General features: G+C 43.2%; 2 protein-coding genes across 2 annotated transcripts; both read right to left on the reverse strand.

Moving 5' to 3' along the window:
- Window positions 1–1573, reverse strand: cklf (chemokine like factor). The gene is made up of 4 exons (XM_010735661.3): window positions 1420–1573; window positions 830–985; window positions 620–715; window positions 1–389 (listed from the first exon to the last, which is right to left on the reverse strand). The coding sequence occupies exons 1-4, from the start codon at window positions 1507–1509 to the stop codon at window positions 267–269; spliced, it is 465 nt and encodes a 154-aa protein (XP_010733963.2). The 5' UTR covers window positions 1510–1573; the 3' UTR covers window positions 1–266.
- Window positions 1574–2506: 933 nt separating this feature from the next.
- LOC104922746 (N-acetylgalactosamine-6-sulfatase) lies at window positions 2507–19751 on the reverse strand. Its single transcript, XM_027281782.1, has 10 exons — window positions 19179–19751; window positions 18334–18400; window positions 16652–16779; window positions 16413–16552; window positions 16194–16297; window positions 12703–12845; window positions 11898–12000; window positions 8330–8451; window positions 4232–4349; window positions 2507–2996 (listed from the first exon to the last, which is right to left on the reverse strand). The coding sequence occupies exons 1-10, from the start codon at window positions 19187–19189 to the stop codon at window positions 2910–2912; spliced, it is 1023 nt and encodes a 340-aa protein (XP_027137583.1). The 5' UTR covers window positions 19190–19751; the 3' UTR covers window positions 2507–2909.
- Between the last annotated feature and the right edge of the window lie 40 nt (window positions 19752–19791).

Here is a 19791-nt window from a genome sequence, read left to right on the forward strand (position 1 = left end):
AAAGAAAGATTTTCATTGGCATGTGTGGTTTTATGACAACTTTTAATATCTATAAAGCATATTTTATAACACAAACGCAGATTTGAAATACAGCTGGAATCATAAATATGATAACTGGTACCCTTTGATTTTTGACAAAACAAACAAACAAACAAACAAACAAAACAAAAACAGGCTTGCAATGACCTTACTCTGAGATCATGGAAAAATCATTTTTAAAGTTGTTATTGTTGACAAACAATAATATTATACTGTATGACTTAACTCTAATTGATTTGGTCATTGTTGGTTTGATTCTGGGTCTCACTTCTTGGCTTGTTCAATGTGATGTTCCTCCAAAGCATGTAGGCATCTGCACACAGAAGCCCAGCTGACAGGAGGCCAAATATCTGCAAACAGATGAGAGAGCAGATGTCAAAATAAATGCACGCTGCAGAGACAAAAGCTTCATCTTCAAGAAGACTTCATATTGTTGGGCTGCGGCTCATGTACCCAGATAAAAGCACTGTTTGGATATTTCATTTTATTGACAGTGTATAGTGGGGAAACTCAAATCCACACATCAAAATTGGCCCACACAGCTGAGATTGCAATTATAGATTAAAGAAATATTTCTCACCCCTCCAACCAGTGTGCCTGTGACAGTGTATGTAATCACAGCTATCAGGCTCAAGACAATAAAGTAGACTGCTGCAAACGCTGAATTGAGAAGATCCTGAAGAGAAAAAAAAAGAGAAGACAACATGGACGGTATATTCTCTTTAGTACAAGGTCTTAAAAAGTGTGTAGGATGTTATATTATTATATTATGATGTAAAACTTCACTCACAACAAAAGGCCAAAAGAAGAAAGTCAGCCTCTTGTGGAGTTTGAGGACATACAGCAACACCAGAAATAAAGTGAGCAGAAACTCTATCACTGTGGCTGCAATGTACTTTGGTGTGGATGCTACAGTGAAACACACAAACGCCAGAAAAAAGGCCACCTAAAGCAGAGAAAGAGACACAGTAGGCAGAAAAAGTGTTACTGCAATAGTGGAAAATATTAATTCCAAAACTTCATTCTCATATTAACAAATGATTGAGTTTTTGCACAGCTCTGTGTCACTCATTGCCCATTCTTTATGTTGCATATTCTGGTTTATGTAGAGAAAGAGGAAGCAATGTTTCCACATCAGATTTTTTTCTGATCCAGTTACACTTTTAGCTTTTGAAAATGCTTTTGGCATTTTAATATGGGTCACTGCTGTCAACTGAGCAGTTCTACTAACACTGTTTACTAAAGTGTACAGAGAACTTGTCATGCTACTTTGTTGTTGTTTCACTTCTGTTCCTCCGTTCTGTCACACCTAACTGCCGCCACACTTCTGTCACAAAGTTAAACATGTTTCCACTTTTGGTGATGTGCAAATATTCTTACCATCTCTGCCACTTTCACGATCCCCCTCTTGGATTTGAGAAAAGCAGTGTCCACATCAATGGTTGGATTTGTATTTTCATACTCTGACATGATGGTACGTTTTCATTTGGTAAAGACAGCTCACTCTGTCTGTTTCCTGAAATGAGCAATTTCCTTTCAGCAACGTCGGAAATGGCTGTTTTGAAATAGGTGTAATATTTCCATACACCAGCAGCGGCCTGACACATGCACTGAAAAAGCTACAGTAAGTAAAGTATGTGCTGTGACTTTTACTGGAAGAGATTCATCAGGGTCAGTGATCTGTCAAACTGAAAAGTTATTTTTAGTGTTTTTGTTAATTTTATTTGTAAAAAGGAAGCTCAGGTAGAAATATTATATACACTTTGATATTATGTTTGATATAACACAATTGTGTAACTTTTTTATCATAAATAAACAGATTTAAAATCATTTTGATGCTACACTGACTTCAGGTGAATGGTGGCTCTGTCATTCTCACTCTGCGTATGTTCTTTCACTAACCTTGTGTGCTGGGTACGATCACCTGTGATGTGATAAGTATGTAACTCTTTGTAGCACTCATTCACACACCACCAACTATTTCACTGATTTTGGTGAAACATATTTTATGGTGCAAATGATTTCTGTTTTTTCCTCTGATGGCTGTTCAGGATCAACTCTCTGAGTACCGGGAGAGTGCCGGAATTTCGACAGGGAACGAAGCCAGTGTTGTGCCAGAACCCGAGCTGGGCAAGCGGGCAATCTAACTGGGCTCAGCAGCCTCTATGAACATAATGACAGCTATGATTTATCCATATTTACCACATTAGTATTGAGCAAAGATACTATGTTTTCCTTTGGAAAACACCACAATGAATAAATCAGCTGCAGTAATGTCACAATGTTCACAACAATAAACTATCAAAGGTTTTAGAGTTTATTTATTGAATTCATAGTGAAATGATGATGACTGTCAGGCATTTTAAGAGTCATTAACAGAAGTGCAGTAAATTTGTGTATGTACACATAATGTATGCATTATGAATGTACCGGATCTACGGTGTAATAAAAATAGTCATGCCACATGTAATAAAAATAACGTTTTTATTAAAAATCACATGTTTTGCAGTAAGGATACAAATTTAATTCAAAGAATCCAGCATAGTACTTCATTACTTTAATGTTTAAAATAAATACATTTCCCTATCTGATCTACTTCACTAAAATTAGTCCGAAGTGGCTCTTGCAACATTTCTTCAGAAACTGTTGCCTCATTAATCACAGCTGCAAAATCTATTTATATAATCAATGTATGTTGTTATAGCAACATATTTCCCTTGGTCCCACATCCTTCTCTTAAACATTGTAAATACACCATTTTACAAATAGATCCGAAAAAAGATATTCTTAAAAAAAAAAAAAAAAACATGGTAGTTTGCAGTTCATGTAGAAAGGCACATCTTCAGGTTTTGTTTCTTCATTTTTTGTTCTCAGTGTGGCCAGTCACACTTCCAGGGCTGAGACTTTGGCACTTTGAGACACTTCCTCAACTTCTCACAACCTGCAGGCGCCCAGTTCTGTAACAGAGAGAGGTCAGCACAGGAAGTACAAGAATATGAAGTTATCAAAAGATGTTTTATTGAGCATCAGATCAATTTGTGTCCTGTTCTGTGCCACGTCTCAGGCTATTAGGTAGCCACAGTTTTCTGTCCTGTGTTCTTACAGAGATAGTTCTGTTTTTTTGTATTGGGATGCATGAGGCGCTCACACCTAATCAGTGTGTTAACTACAGTAGACAGAATAGTACAGAAGTCCCAGCACAGAAGTAGCACTGCAAACCAGAACTGTCTCTTTAATAGTTCTTTCCCCCTGGCTTTGCAATAACTGGTACCATGTGTCAGTATTCTTCAAATACTGTCCAATCAAAGGTTTATTTTACTGGAGCAAAGGTGTCATGGAATGTTAAAGCTTCATAAAGTGCTAGATTATGTAACTGTATCATATTTAGTCAAATTCATTTTTAAAACCTGAAGATTAGATTGACCTTTTTTTTTTATGCTGCACAATTGTTGTCAGTGAGAACCTCTTAAACATTTATACCTGGTATTAAATTTATTATATAAAACTTACAAACCTATGAATATATTTTAGTTTCTTCCAAATGAAAAACAGAACTGTAAAGCTTCATATTGCTTCATTTCAACGACATGGGATGAGACAAATTGTGTTTATTTCCTTCATCACAAGGGGGCAGCGCTACGTCACAAATGAATCCATGGCCCTGCTGTTCACAAGCTCTGATGCTCGAGACGACAAAGCCACTGCTCAATTTAGCTGCGTTAAATCATAATAAAATCTTTTTTTGTCTCACGAAAGCAGAACACAAACACACAATCATTAGGAAAAGTAAAACGTTAAGGTGAAAACAAAATACACTTCTGGATTTCTGGAGCGAGATAGTAACAGTGAGAGCGCAGATGAGAGGGAATACAGATAGCTAGATAGCAAATGAGAAAATTAATTCTTTCATAAAGGCTTTATCAATTTCTCTTATGCATTAATTTTTCTGATGTGTCAGTGTGATGGAGAGAACAGAGCGATAAGGTGCAAACACGCCTCACTTTAAGGGCTGCTGGCCCAAAAGAAACACACAGTATCTGCTGTGAGAACTGAACCGGCTTTGGTCCGCTGCCTCCGGATGTAGTGGGAAAAACCTCACAACAACAAAACCTTTCATTTCAAAACATGACTATTTTTTTGGCAATACAAATTTCACCATAAAGTATATTTGTTTATGTTATGTAAATCTCACCATCACAGCCACGTCACACATGTTGAGCTGGGGAACACCGGGCACCAGAGTCTTCTTATGCTGATCCACGATGGGAGAGATTCTGCTCAGCACATCCTGATACTCTTTAGTCAGAACGCTGCAAATGAACAGTGCATGTGGTCAGTAAGGCTGCAACTGACAATACATTTCATTATCTAATATTTCCTTTGTCAAGGTCCCAAAAGGCTCAGATGTCTTATATCGTGTGACCAAAACTCAAAGATACTGAGTTTTTAAATGAAACCTGATAAAGACAGCTAAGTTTCACATTTTTCTAAGTTTAGAACCAACGGGTATTCAAACTGAAATTTGAAAATAGTTGATTATTCTTATGTCAATCATCAAATTTGTTCAAATCTACTGTTAATTTGTTCAATCAAGAGCTCATAAATGACTTTTGACGATTCCAATGTAAAGTGTTCGATAAATAAATGTCTCTAACATTGGTAAAAATGACAATTATAGATACGCAGTTTTCTAAGGTTGTGTTGCAGTGAATGAATTGCATTCACATGTGTCCAATCCAAGCTGCAGGGGACCTGCTATCACTTTTATCAACAACAACATAAACACACAAACACAGGCCGGACCGCCTCGGACACCCTTTGGGAGAGCTCGCTCAGCAGGGTGAACTATGTAACCCCTATCCCATCCCCTGTCTCTCAATTACTGCTGTTGGACACCGGTGAGCCCGAGCACCTCTGTGCATTATTATATTCAGTGTGTAAAACACAGGGGCCCTGAAGGCTTTCAAAGGAACGCTGCTCTCAATAGGACCTGTAGGGTTAATGGGCTGTGTGTGAGTGTGCGAGGGTGTATGTGTGTGTGTGTGTGCGTTGGGGGAGTGGGCGTCTGGTGGCGTGACACACGGACAGACAAATATCAGCAGTGCAATTACACCCCTGATACGCTCCCCAACAGCACCTGTGCCAGCCTTCCATCCTCCCTCCACTGCAAACCCAACCCTCTGATTGGCCCCTGGGGACCATGTGCATGTGTGTGAGGTGAAGTGTCAATTAGAGTAATAACCCCAGGCCCTGTCCAGCTCACACCTACCCTCCCCTCTTAGATCTCCCACAGGGCAGCAAGGCTTCCTCCATCAGCCAGCACCTGCTCCTTTCCTTGATACTCTCAGTCTTTACTTTCCCCTACAATTACTCGACTGGTAGTGCGCCGGCTGCAATTAGTCTCTCTCCCGGTGTGCCACATTCGTCATAAGCTAACTATCTACGCATGGTGACCCCAGCTGATAGGGAAAAACCGGATTACTCCCCTCGGTTACAAATCAGACATTCAGATTAAATTGCCTCGGTTATCTGAAATCGCAAGTTTTGCTTTCGCCCGATCTCGATCAGCGAGAGGGATATTTCACTCCCCTCCTATCTGCGCCCGCTACTCATTGTTGCGATTCATTTTGTGATAAGTGATGAAGCAACTTAATAGAAGTAAATGTAAGGGAGATTTATCAGGCCGCTGCAAGTATTCACTTTCTCCTGTGCAAGTCTGCAAGCCAAGCACGCCACGTTGTGTGGAAACTTGCAGAAGACGCGAAGTTTTCCGTTGTTTTGTCGATGCACTGAAAATCTTACAGTGCAGACCTCTAAATCAAAAACTAATAATATCATTTGTTTATGCCCTCTCTGCAAACAAATAATAAAAAGCCCACAGTCAGCACTGCTCATTATCATGATTATAACCCTTACCCTACTAGTGGAGAGGCAAATTCTGGAATAATAAGCAGCCTGTATGCAAATGGAGTCTTTTGATTTATAATGTATGGCACCCAAGGGGGATGGGGGCATTGCTCAGGTGTGTCACCACTCTGATTACTGATTCATAACACTATTGCTGGAACACACACACACACACACACACACACACACACACACACACACACACACACACACACACACACACACACACACACCCATGCACACAACCACACAGTAGCAGAAGGTGGGGGAATTGAGGAGACAATCAAATACATCTGTCCTGCCCACCCCTCCTCCCCTCCACCGTCTTCTCCACCCCGGTGGAAATTGAGCACTTCAGTAAGGACTATTGATTGGGGACACGGGAGTTTGGTGGCAGGCAGCAGATGAGGCCAGACTGTGCAGGTCTGCCTGCGGTGTCAGAGCTGGGGGACTTGGCTCCGGATGACCGGGGGGGGGGGGGGGGGGGGGGGTGGGGGGGGGGGGGGGGGGGGGGGGGGGGGGGGGGGGGGGGGGGGTGGGGGGGGGGGGGGGGGGGGGGGGGGGGGGGGGGGCGGCGGTCTAGGGAGCTGAGGTAGGTGGTAGGATGTGTTAACCTCAGGACCCTGGGTCAGAGAGATGGAGGGCGGCAAAAGGCTTTGAGGAAATCCAACGGGGACCCAGAGGTTGGTGTACACCTGGCTGGGTCTGTGTTTCATCCAGGACAGATGGACCACCGGCACAGACCTCGACACCCTCCAACTCCAATGAACAATGGCAGCTAGACCTCTGTTTGTGCAAGACAACAGAAAAACAACTAGAAACTAAAACCTGCTCCGTTTTTGTTTCCCAAATTCCTTCCTAGACTGCATAATTACAATCCACGCTGTTTTCCTGGGTGACTGTTCCGGACTGGGGATCGTGTATGTGTGTGAGCTCTTTGCTATATCACAGGCTGCGACAGTAGTGAAGGTATGTGTGCAGACAGGCCCTACATCATCTTAAGTGGCTCTTTAGGTGCAGACAGAGATTAATGATGGCCAGGCAGCCAGTCCAGCTGGGGGACCGAGGAGCACACGGACAAAACGCACACATACACATGTGTGCGCACACACACACAAACACACACACACACACATTTAACTAGGATGGAGGAGAACGGTCCCCATGGATGCAGAGGGACAGCAGCTGAGTGGTGAGAAGTGAGCGGAGGTGCACAGCGGTACGTAGAGAGAGAGAGGGAGAGGGAGAGAGAGAGAGAGAGAGAGAGGAAAAGTAAGACAGAAGTTTGGAAGGGAAGGGGATGGAGCAACACATTCACAGTGGTCATCCACATGTGTGTGCGTGTGTGTGTGTGTGCGTGTGTGTGTGTGTGGGTGGAGCTGACCTTGCAGACGAACCCAATGACCCCCATTGAAAAATGAGTGTGCATTTTTGGTTTGTGTGTACACATCTAGCACTAAGCACAACACATGGCTGCGTATTGATTGCTTTTTGCTTATTTTTTTTATTTTATTATTCTTCCAAGTGAACAGCACGACTAAAAGATGGGCAATTGAAAAACAACATTAATGTTTTATCATCCAATCTCACTTCAGAACTGAGCAGGAGGCAAAGAGGAAATGAGGCCAGGGCAAAAAAAAAAAATATATATATATATATATATACACATATGAGAGGCAGAGCTGCAGAAGACAGAAAAGAAAGGTCAATCTAGGAGGCTTTATGGGAGGAGAGAACTGAAGAGAAGGCTGTGCACAAAAGGAATATTCTCTCATCAAAGCGATTTTGAGATTATCTTAATGTATTAGTCATGGTGTCAGCTTGCGCCGTTTATTTCTAAAAGATCGCATAAATATTCCACACTGACAGCACGCGGCAGACGACGATGCTCATCTATCTTTGCAGCCCATATTTAGTAATAGCCTTAGCTGAGCCTCCCTCGGCTGTCTGTGTCCTCTGGCGTCACTCTCATCCTCTCAGGGCGATTTCTTAACTCTCCGAGCTGAGGCAGAGACGCACAAAAAACTCCATTAAACAGCACTCGCTCTCAATTGAGACCTGAACAATTTATCTTGCAATTTTAACGCGCAGCCGTGCATCGGAGGGTTCAGGGCCAGATAGTGATCTTTAAGGAGCTGTTTGCAATCACAAAGAAGAAGGGTGTAATCAGGCGCGCTCCGGCTGAGCGGATCAATCCGCCGCCTTCTTTTTCATGCCACTGAATCAGCATTGATCTCATACACGTTTTGTGTGACCAACAGGCAAACTGCCTTCCCATTCTCACCCCTCTCCTGTTCATTTTCCAACACTTGACTGCCCCTTTCCTCTCCTCTGTCACCCCTATCCTGAAGATCAGCTGAGTTGAAATTTTCAGGGAACTAACCTGATGGGAAACTTTTCCCCAGGATCCTGCCCCAGGTGGAAAATAAGTGGCTGCATTGTGTGCTCTATTTGGTCATGTGTAGTCACGCCTGGAACCTCTTGACCTGGACAGAAGTTGATTCCCTGCGAGAGAAAACACAGAAAAAGACACAAACCTTTAAAACTTGTTCATAGAGTTTCTTAATTTGAAGAAAATCTTAAGATCTGCTAATAATTATATCATTAAAAAAGAAGGCGGTAAAGTTGATTTTTTTTTTTTGAGCACACTTCTAATCCATCAGCCAGCTAGGAGCCTTCATCAAGTTAATGAGTGTGCCTTGATTGCACAATGCAGATGTATAAAATCACTGTATTACTCAAGTAGACTAAAGAGTTAAATGAGTGACTTCAAAGAGAGTAAAACCCTCAGTGACATTTGAGGAGGAATGAATGAACCCCTGAGATCAGAAAGAAAGGTTTTCCTTCTCTCCATGTTGCTTAAGTGTGTGATGTTGCCTTACATTTATTTTTTAAACCACTGACAACATTTCACCACTCTGTCTGAGTCATCTGTGTGCTCCCCGTTGGAATAAAACTGCAACCCACCATAACAGGAGTAGGAAAGAGCAGAACAGCCAAAACAGGCTGCAGAACTCTCATAATGAAGTTGAGCCTTTCTCTACAGAAAACAAACAACACAATATCTTCGATCAGTTCCACCTGTAATAAAAAAGACATGCGTTTACTCTTCATGCACCACTCAAGTTAACTTTAAGAAAAATAAAAATTAAAGAAGTAGACGAGATTATGTCGCTCTCTGTAATGACTATTTCTTAAACTTCCCGTTTCAGACATTTCCGATGGTTTACATTTGACTCTTTGACTTCTCTCTGTGTGTCTTATGCACAACAAAACAGAACTCGGTTAACCTGATGTTTAGCCACCTGCTGCTTTCGCTGTAGTACAGCCTGTATGCATATTATCTTACAATCCGTAGAGTTTTTTTTTATGCAGCTACTGTTGAGAAAGGGCTTTAAGTCACTGGCAAAATAGAAGACTTTTCTTGCTTGTGCTGCCTCCCCTTCATCTCTCCACGCCTTCGCTCCTGCTCTCTGCACTCCATTCTCATGAGCCTGGCACTGATCGCAGCCTGATTGAGTCACACTCACTTCTCCAGAACCCCCCCCCGCAACCCCCCCGGAGGTCTGCCTACTTCTTCAACACACACACGCACGCACAAAAAGACAAACACACACACACACACACACGTCTTGACGAGCACAACTAATATTGAGAACACACACACACACACGTCTTGACGAGCACAACTAATATTGAGAAAGCATTCATCTGTAAGGCACTGCTGCTGCCCCCCTCTGAGATCACTCAACGAAGCACCTCGAAATACATATAGAAGAGAGAGAAAGAGAGAGAGTTAGAAAGGATAGATACCCCCCGCCCTGCAGAGCCTCCTCTCATCCAGACGTGTCCTGTCTTTTGAAGCCAGCAGCTTAGAAATGCAGAAAAGAATGAAAAATCCCAGAGGAGCAGCGAAAAAAGGCCTGCTGCGTGTATCTCTCCGACTCTGTCTCTTGTACCCGAGACATAACAGCGAGAACTCCATATCTCCCGTGACATTAATGCTATGGATACAACTAGGCTGCTTTCAAACTGGAGCAGAGCAGTCGCTATTACATGATAAGGTGCAGGAGGATCCAGTGGTAGCAGGAATAGGTTTTGGGAAAAAGAAATACTTGGTGTGTATTTTGATGCAAAAGAGAAGGAGAACTATTTTATGCAGATTGTGGCTGAATATTTCCAACAATATATACTGTAAACTCATCTTTGACTAGTATATTTGACTTATTCTATAGACATGTTACAATTTGGAGCTGATCTAGGGAGCATTTTCTAAATGTTGAACAGGCTGTAATGTGAAGTCACAGTGCCACAAAGTCACCGCAGCACTAGTTCAGTATCTCTTCCGCACCAGAATTGAAGCAGAAATAAGTAACCAGCGCAGGCTAACAGGTGTCCGGGAGAGAATTCATTTTTCAGTTTTCATTTATCACCTTGTGAAGTATTCAACGAGGTTAAAAAAAAAAAACTATCACAGCTGCCACAGAGCTCCTACTACAGCAAAGGTTGCTCAGCAATCCAGATACAAAAAGGAGCCGCAGTCACGACAAACTATATTTCGCAATATTAACATCACCGTGCTGCCTCGAGAGAGTTTGATGAGAGCTATTTAAGCCTGTGAAATTTCTCATTTTCCTCATGGCTGAGCTGCATGAACACAGCCAGGACAGAGCAATACGTCTCCCAGCTATTAACCTGTAATTTCGCTCTTCTTCACAGACACACATCTTCCCTTGTTTATTTCTCACCATGGGCTGAGAAAACCAAATTATATTTTAAAAGTATTACCAGAGCGAGCAGGAAAACAGGACTTGGAGGTCTGATTTCTGTTGCAAGACAGGTTAAAGTGAAACATATATAGAGATCTTAAGGGTGAATGATTAATTAATAATTATTCATGTGTATTATTCCTATCACAGAAACAAGGACAGAAAAACATTTTCCTTCTAAAGGTCATTTTGAAAACATTTCATGTGCAGCCTGACTGTGTGAAACAGCTCGGTATGAGTACATAAGTCAGTTTGTTTACATTTTTCATGTTTATAAAATGTACTATGGGTTTCATGAGATGGACAGTTTAAGGATTCAGCCATAATGACATGAAGCGTATCTGGAATTGAATGTCCCCTGGTAGGAGCTCAGCGGCCCACTCCATAAAGCACACACAGACATGCACATCTATATAGAGAATCAAACATACATGAACATGTTTTCTCTCATCCTCCTTGCCTCTCTCCCTCTCATGTACGCACACACACACACACCAATCGATAGGCAACTCACAGGCAATCAGACGCCATTATTTGTGAAGTTCCACTTCAGTTCACATGAGTTGATAAAGGAGGCTGCTATTGATTCAGCGGGCCTGAAGGAGAGAGCAATTTAAGCGACCGATGGGGCATAAAACAAACTGGATCGCAGGAAAAGCAGAGCCATGGAGGGAGGACATGGGGACATGTTTTTATGGATGTAAGGGGAGAAAGAAGGACCACACTATCCTGCCTCTTAAGTGTCAGATTTTGAATTTTTCCTGATATATTTAATCAGCACCGAGTTGACGTAATTACGGCCGAAAGATACTGCTGGCATCTGCCTTTCTTTCTTCCTTTTAAACACCATGACGCCCCCCCCAAAAAAAAACAAGTCTACAGCAGGCAACGTCGGTATGTAAATGGAGAGGAAGAAAATCTCCACTGGAGTTAGAACAAACAAGTCAACTGGTTGATGAATGATGTAAGTTTGCTGATGTGGGGGCCTTTCATTAATATTCATTACGCTCTGATGTACACAGCAGTCAACTGATGAGCCATTTTCAAGATAACACCAACAGTGAAAGTGTTTGTGTGTTTGAGCAAGATTAGGAGAGACAAAGAGGGAGGATGTGGCACTGCGAATCAGGAACCGAGAAAACAGAAATGGGACAGAGTTGCTGTGTTCAAAGGAAGTCCTACTTTTTTAAACTCCTGCCACGAGTTGCTCCAGGTCCAGTAGTGAGCTTTGTATTCTCCGAGCCTCACAGCCATCAGCTCGTCCCCACGGTAATAGAAGATTGGCCTGTTGAGGATGAGAAGAAGGAAAACTAATGATGAATTTGCACCAAAATGGACACTAATTTACTCACACTTAAAGTAATATTATGTAACTTATGACAGGGCTACAATCTCCTGCGAGAAGTACATAATGCTTCACGCCACTAATTATACACCACCAACTATTTCACTGATTTGCACGAAACTGCATCATATTTTATGGAGAAAATGTTTTCTGGTTTTCCCTCTGATGCTCTCCGGCTGCTGCGCTTCGACTCTCGTTGTTGCTAATCATAACAAATACACGTGTACAGCTGTCCGTACTTATGACAGTGGTATTGCACTCTGAAACCGTTGGTGCCAAATTGCAAAAAATAACAACTCTTACATAATGTTGCTTTAAAGTTCACTCTCGCTTTTTTTTTTTTTTAAACATTCTCAAACTTTTTTCACCATCCAGTGAAGAAGCACGAACTTTCTAATTTTTTCCTCCCTGCTTACATAAAACACGAAATAAAGAGTATGCAGCCATACTAGCACTGCTATTTTACATTGGAAGTGCTAATGTCGCCGTGCTGATCTGCTGAAAAGAAAGATCTATGATGAAACTAACACTGCTCTCCCACTCAGGGATGTGATCATGAACATAAAAAAACATTTTTAAAAATCCGGGGGCTCTTTGTTCAAAGTAACAGCCCTAAAAAAAAATCCAAATGTGTGTATTCACCTGTTTTGGTGTGTGTGTAACTGCTTTAGCAGGACTGGTGTCAGGTCTATTCCATCAAGGGTTCTGTCACTAGGAGGGCTGATGCCAGCCAATGCTAGACAGGTCACGTACAAGTCCATCACATTGGCCAACTGGAAGTTCACCTGCAAAAAGAACAAAGAAATATGAAAACATCTGCAGTATGAGAAGCTACATCACACAACCTGTGAGTCAGAATTGAAAAAGAAAACTTGACCAAGTGTCCTCTCAAGGACCAAAAAACACATTGGTCCTCATTTGTCCTTGGTACACGCACACACACACAAACATAATATTTAATAACATCTCTTGATGAATGGACTGTTTTACGCTGCAGCAATACCAAAAGCTTGCTCGTTTATGCTGGAATTTCTTCATGAACGCGGACATGCAATGCATCATCATGATAGGATGTTTGTATGTGTGGTTGTGTGTACACGTGTAGGAAAGAGGTGCATTTCTTCACTCTCCTCTAATCTCTGCTTGCAGGTTTATTATAAAAACCTCTAAAATGCCTCTCTTTCTAAATGAGGTTTTTTTTTTTTTTTTTTTTTTGGGGTGGGGAAAGGAAAAAGGAAGAACCAAGAAAAAGAGAAGAGGAAGCAGGGTGAGGACAAGGCCCGGGCAAGCAGGCGGCTGGAGCTGGAGCGAGCTGGTGTTTTATCTCCTTCTCCCAGTCCCAGTGAAAAGCTTTATTTTATTTATAAACTTTGAACTATTTTCAGATAAAATGCCATTTTTTCACTGTCATCCTTGATCTTCCGTTCCATTCTCTCCTGAGCGAGCCTTAGAGGGAGACGGCACGCTCACAATCAGATAGTGCTATCAGGCCTCTGCAGCTGCACCGCCATGTGCTGCTGTGCTCCTATCGGCAGGCAGCACACATACAGACACAGACACACACACACACACATACACATACACATACACACTCACACACACACAAGCTCCTAAGCACTGAAATGAATTCCCATTTCTTCTGTAACCACAGAACTAGCCACAGAAAAGGCTTTGCAATGAATTCCATGATCTATCTGCACATCCAGACACTCTTTCTCGCACACACACACACTCACAGATTTAGTCCTTCACTTCATTTTTTTAAAGTCACAGACACACACACAAACCATTAAAGAAGACAGGACAAAAGGACACAAGAAGAAGCCAAACTGACATTTAGTTGGTAATAACTTGCATGACCAAGAATCCAAACTTTCACACTCGGACTGGTCTGACAGAGAAATTTATCTCATGACTTGCAATCTTTTATTTCTTTTCTTTTATTAGCTCTGCCCTCTTTTGCAGACTACCCTGAACTTCATTCTTTCTTCATCCTTTTGTTCTTTACTCTTTTTTTTTCTGACTGACTCATCACTCTCTATTAATGTCACATTGTCCTTCCCTCTCTTTCTCTCATTTCTTTCTGCGTCGTGAGTGGTGATGTTGGTTATCTGAGGAGGCAGTGCCTCTATCCCTGTCTCTGCCACTCTGCCCGTGTGTCTGCTGCCTGATAAAACCCAACAAAAGGGACTGTGATGCTCGACAACACTGTGGGGGCCGACCCCCCCCCCCCCCCCCCCCCCCCCCCCCCCTCCACCCGCCTTCCCAGCTTTGTTCCTACAGCCACCACCCCTCATCATCCTGGCCCCTCGCCGTCGACCCCCCCACCCTCGGGCACTGGGAGAATGCTGAATCTGCACCTGCTTCAGACCAGGCGTGCTCCTTCATTCCAGTACACCTCCTTCCATCCAAGTTTCATCACTCAGATGCATCCAGGCGTTTTGTCTGTTTAAGACGTGTGGAAATGCACACTATGTGGTCTTTCTACCCCCACCCACATCCACCGAAACTTTTTCTCCTCATCTTAATACTATAAAAGATGCATCCGTGCTCAGTCGGTACAATAAACCTGCTCAAATCCCCCTTTTGACAAAGGCCTGCGAGGCTGTTTGTTGTCTCGAGCATTTTGCTTCAAGAGCTTATGGACTTTTCAATTCACAGATCAACAGAGATTTCAGAAGACTACAAATAAAAGAGGGGAGGAGGGCGGTGGGTGGGTGGAGGGGGCAACCCTGTGCCTGGTCTGACCTCCCTCCCAAGCAGCAGAGAGGGATAACTCCAGAGCTGTGGAGTACAGTAGCTCCAACAAAGCAGCTTTGTCATCACAACCCCAGAGAGCTTCAGGGAGGATCTATTGACCCTGGTTCTCACAGCCGAGCAACAACTGCAAACACTCACACAGACACACACAGACACAGGTGATTGGTGATGTTCTGCTTTGGTATAATATTACTTACATCTGTGCCTCTTTCACTGGTCTAGAAAGTTATCTGTCATGCGCGTAATCCAGCCCACATATGAAAGCATGCATACACATGTAGAATCAAACAAAACATTACTCAGACGCCCATACACAGACACACTGGTCAATTCTAATGTGGCACAGGTGCAGCAAAGCCCTGCGAACACAACACAGTGTCTGGCAGTGTGGCAGTGCCAACGTCTTCAGCACTCCTCCTGCGTTTCCCTTTTCTACACCAGCCACCTCTTTTTTACCTCTTCCTTGCTTCCTTCCCTGTACCCCCTCCACCACCACAACCACCACCTCCCCGCACCCACTCCCTCCACCCCTCCGTTCCTTTATCCTGAGCGCCTGGCATATTCAGATACTGAAGTCCTCATTACAGCTCAATCCAACCTCAGCAAACACACAAACAGATTAGCCGCTTAAGACGCTCCCAATCCCCCTCTCCCTCGCTACTCCGCCGTGCTATCAGGCCCCAACACACCCCTGTGAGATGAGCCAGGGGCAAGGCTTACTGCAGACTGCAGCCTCCGCTCGCTCCTCCACCAAATCCCTCTGCGTCACAGCCCCGTGTCACAGCTGCCCCTAATACAATTAAAAGTCATTTGCAGAACGCACGGGCTTAGAGGATCACGGTGTGGGTGGGGGGTTAAATTGGGGAGGGGGAGTGAGGAAATAGAGAAATAGAGAGAGAGAGAGAGAGAGAGAGAGAGAGAGAGAGAGAGTTTTGGGTATTAATTCCAGCCAAACATATTTGAGGAAACAGAGGGGCAGCCACACACTTCGCGGCAGCAATCGCCCCATTTATCTTTTCAGTTTCTGAAGTTCAGTCGCTCGATAGAAGATGAACTGGTTACGCCGCCAATGGAGCGTGCTCGTGTAAAGTGGTAAACGATACACAACTGAAACAAAAAGCAACAATCATTCAAAAGAGGGGATTAGTGAAATAATTACTCCTTTACTCGCAACCTGCTTTACAGTCCTATACATCGCCTGCAGCTTACAGAGAACATTTCCGCTCCTGGTACCTGTTGATAGGCAGAACATTAGGGAGCAACAATGCTTAGAAGGAAAGGAGAAACTAGCTCCTGGGTCTAACTCTAGTCTGGTCTCTAGAGAAGATGGCAGGGATTAAGCAAATGATCGGCTTTATTTGGTAAAAGCTCACCGTGCCCTCTTTGATGCGTCCAGGCCACCAGGCGATGGCGGGCTCCCTCATTCCCCCTTCAAAAGTGGTCTCCTTCCCGCAGAGGAACGGCCCGTTGCTGCCACCTGAGGAATGAGAAGCACAAAAGCACACGTAGGACAGAAAATTAGTCAAAACAGCAACAACTAAGTTTGACAAAGAAAGAAAATGTGTGTGTGCTTTTCACTGCAGAGAGCCTACTTTCATATGGGCCTGATGTTAGAGCAGCTCCGTTGTCTGAGGTGAAGAAGACAAGGGTATTCTGGTCTATGCTCAGAAGCTTTAGCCACGACAGGATCTGACCGATGCTGTAGTCTAGCTCCATCACTGCATCACCATACCTACAGAACACAGACCATCACAGCTCACATCGTCCTCTATGAGAAATACATTCATTCAGAACCTTCTGCATTAAAACAGTCAGGTAGGATGTGATGTACCGGCCTCGCTGGCTCTTCCCGAGGAAATGCTTAGAGGCATAGACAGGGGCGTGAGTGGCGTCGGGTGCCCAGTAGAGGAAGAAGGGCCGACGTGCCTGAGACTGACGTTCTATGAAGTCAAGACCTTCCTGGAGACGTGGGAGGTGTGAGAGAGCGTCACAACACTGTCAGCCCAAATGTCAAATGAGTTACTGTAGATTCACTTACAGGGCTACAACTATATTACCTCTTTTTCACCTGCATACCACGTACTACTTCATGTTTTGAGATGCCAGTTTAATTAGGTACACCTAGCTCAAACTAATGCAGCCTTATACAACTGTCCTGCAGTAAACACAGCCTTCATAAAGGGTAGCATTTGCTCAGTGCGTTATACTGAGAGGAATTTCTCTGCCTGCTGCGTTAACGTCCGTGAGGGTAGAATAAATATTAGAAACACCTCTCAGTAATGCAAAACAGTTTCGACAAAAAAAAAAAAACCTGAACATGATAATGGATTTGTTGCAGGGCCGTTGGACTAGACTGCATTAGTTTGAGCTGGGTGTGCCCAAGCGAGTAACTGAGTGTATGTCTGAAAAAAGTGGCAATGAGGTTTACTTAGAAAAAGCCACCATTTATATACATGAATGGAAAAAACACTGGCTCCATGTTACTTTCAAGTTCAACTTAGTTTAACTATGGCTCACACACCTGATATTAACTTTTGCGTGTAAAAAGGATGTCATTGTGTACATCTATATACATGTTTATGACAAAATTTGACACTTTTATTTTGCTTGTTTGTTATCACGACATGTTTGTTTCTGGCTCTGTAAAGTGTGTATAACTGTCTAAATACACCAAACACGTCAAGGAGAATCAGGATGTTTTGCCTGCTCCCCAGATTCTATGTTTGCAGCTTCAGTTGATCATTGTTTAAACATAAAAACGTGCATATTGTTTTGTTATTTTCATTGTTGAACAGTCACCAGAATGTAGCAAACAAAGTCTCTGAATCTCAAATTCTTCTGACCACCAGGCGCTGTGATTTGATTTTGTGGTTTATGAAGTCCCAAGGCTGGCAAGTATATGTAAAGCTTTTAGTACTGGATATAGCACTGACTGTTTTTTGCAATGTTTTTTGTCATATGAGGACTGATGTCAGACTTCTTTATTTCTGCTGCTGGCCAAAACTCTTAACTAGCAGAGATATAAGCTAATACATCAAAGTTTTGTTTCATTTTCCAAAATAATCACCATTACATTAATAACCGCTCTACAGAAACCAGCCTAGCCCCATTGGACATGCAAATATGAGCTTTATTAAGCTCTGCTCGACAGATCCATCCTCTTCCTGTGATGACATATTACACCTCTCAAGCATGCAGTGTGTCTCTGCAGGCTGCTTTTGATCCCTTTAAGAACAGAGTTGGAGGGACTGATGTACACGGCGGAGATAATCAAGACAAGCGTGCGCAAAACTCAACAATCCACTTCTGATGGTGGAAAAACACTGCAATGATCAAAGGCCAAAATCAGTGCTTTAATTGCTCTTTTAGTTTGTTAAATGTGCGTGTGCTTTTATGTTTTAGTGAGGCAAAGACCACTTCCTACTCTGGTGGACAATGAAATTGCATTCCAGTCTATAAAATTGGCTGACATGATCTGCTCGGGCTTACAGAGCTGAGGCAGCCTTAGCTTACCATCAGGTAGATGTGTGTGAGGTTGGACTCTCCAGTCTTCCTGTCAATCATAAACTCCTCGTAGTATCTGGAAAACAAGTGGATTGACACAATTCATTAAATGAAACCTTCCCCACCAGCCCGCTGTGCCATCTCTCCCTGTGCTTATTCAGACAAATGAAATGATTGCTTCACCATGACCTGATTTTATTATCGCTCAATCTGCCTCTAAATGGACCCAAACTACTGCCGACAATAAGATCAAACAAGTGGAAGCAAATTCCCCTCTTGCGGACCGTGTTTGCAGGAGATTTTTGGTGAAAGACATACAGTATTTGGGAAGTCTCATCAGAGGCGAGCAGAGGGAACTGTTATGAGGTGTTGCTGAAGCGTGGCGCGGCGAGCGGAGAAGCGGTGACAGGCATCTCTCTTTCTTACGCTTCACTTCCTCCAGGTGTCTCCGCATACAGCCAACACAACCTGCCGTCTCTTGAGGGCGTGTGTGTGTGTCTCCGTGTATATGTGTCTATGTGTGTTTGAGTTTGTGTGTGTGTATACGTCTGTCCAGGGCCCAGGTATGCAGAGCTGATTAAACCCATGGCTAAGCGAAAAACACGCCCGGCTGCCAGTTCCAATGACCCTGAATACACATATGGCTGTTTTGGGGAAAACAAATGGGCGGAAAATGGAATACACAAGCACAGCTGGTACAGGGAAGGAAGAGGAGGGGAGACACTCGACTCATCCAGAGGAGCAGCCAGCCAAACTATTCCTCTGAGTCATGGGGATGGAAGATTTTTATAGATTCTCAGCCCTCTGTTTCTGTCTGCTGTTATGTATATCTGAGTGCTCGAGTGTGATACTACCTGCCAACCATCTCAGTGTTGTTGTAGACAGGGATGTTGGGTCTGTTGCTGTTATTGTAGGGGCCAAAGTGGCAGTTAGGTGCACCGAACCATTCATCAAAACCGTTCTCCAGAGGCAGGTACTGTGGCCTGTGTCCAAGATGCCTGCAGTGACAAACATTGTGCGCTCACACACTGACGTCAAGATCAACGTGACTGAAGGAGAATTTAAATTTAGACCATTACTCCAAATCACACATATAACCATTGTACTTCACATCATTCATAAAGCACCACATGCTTAATTTGATGGTTGAATGCAGTTATTACCTTTCGGCGTCATCGGTTGCAGAGATGCTTGAAACTTTGAGATAGGTACATAATCTATCACAGCAAAGTTGCATGTTTGGTGATAAGATTGTGAAGATTTTTAAAATAAGTAATCATTCCGAGGTGCATCACACCAGAGCACGAACAAAACGGATAATATTGTGTGTGATGAATGATATATCTGAAACAAGCTCCCTGCATAAAGAATTTTATACCACGCTGAAAGGAATGCAAATCAATGGATGCCCCGGGGAAAGAAAAAATACACTCAAAATAGTATAGAATTATTTTATACTTTGGAAAA

Source organism: Larimichthys crocea, chromosome VIII, assembly GCF_000972845.2.
Source record: "Larimichthys crocea isolate SSNF chromosome VIII, L_crocea_2.0, whole genome shotgun sequence".
NCBI classification, from domain to species: Eukaryota; Metazoa; Chordata; class Actinopteri; family Sciaenidae; genus Larimichthys; species Larimichthys crocea.

Bases quoted from the DNA above. Each gene is read 5' to 3' on its own strand.
- cklf (XM_010735661.3), bottom strand. From the start codon at position 1,509: ATGTCAGAGTATGAAAATACAAATCCAACCATTGATGTGGACACTGCT. The intron at 716-829 runs GTGAGTGAAGTT...TTTTCTCTTCAG, and splicing joins TCTTCTTTTGGCCTTTTGTT to GATCTTCTCAATTCAGCGTT. The intron at 390-619 runs GTGAGAAATATT...ATCTGTTTGCAG, and splicing joins CAGGCACACTGGTTGGAGGG to ATATTTGGCCTCCTGTCAGC.
- LOC104922746 (XM_027281782.1), bottom strand. The intron at 16,298-16,412 runs GTAGGCTCTCTG...CTCATTCCTCAG, and splicing joins AACATCAGGCCCATATGAAA to GTGGCAGCAACGGGCCGTTC. The intron at 4,350-8,329 runs GTTAGTTCCCTG...GTTCATTTGCAG, and splicing joins GGGGAAAAGTTTCCCATCAG to CGTTCTGACTAAAGAGTATC.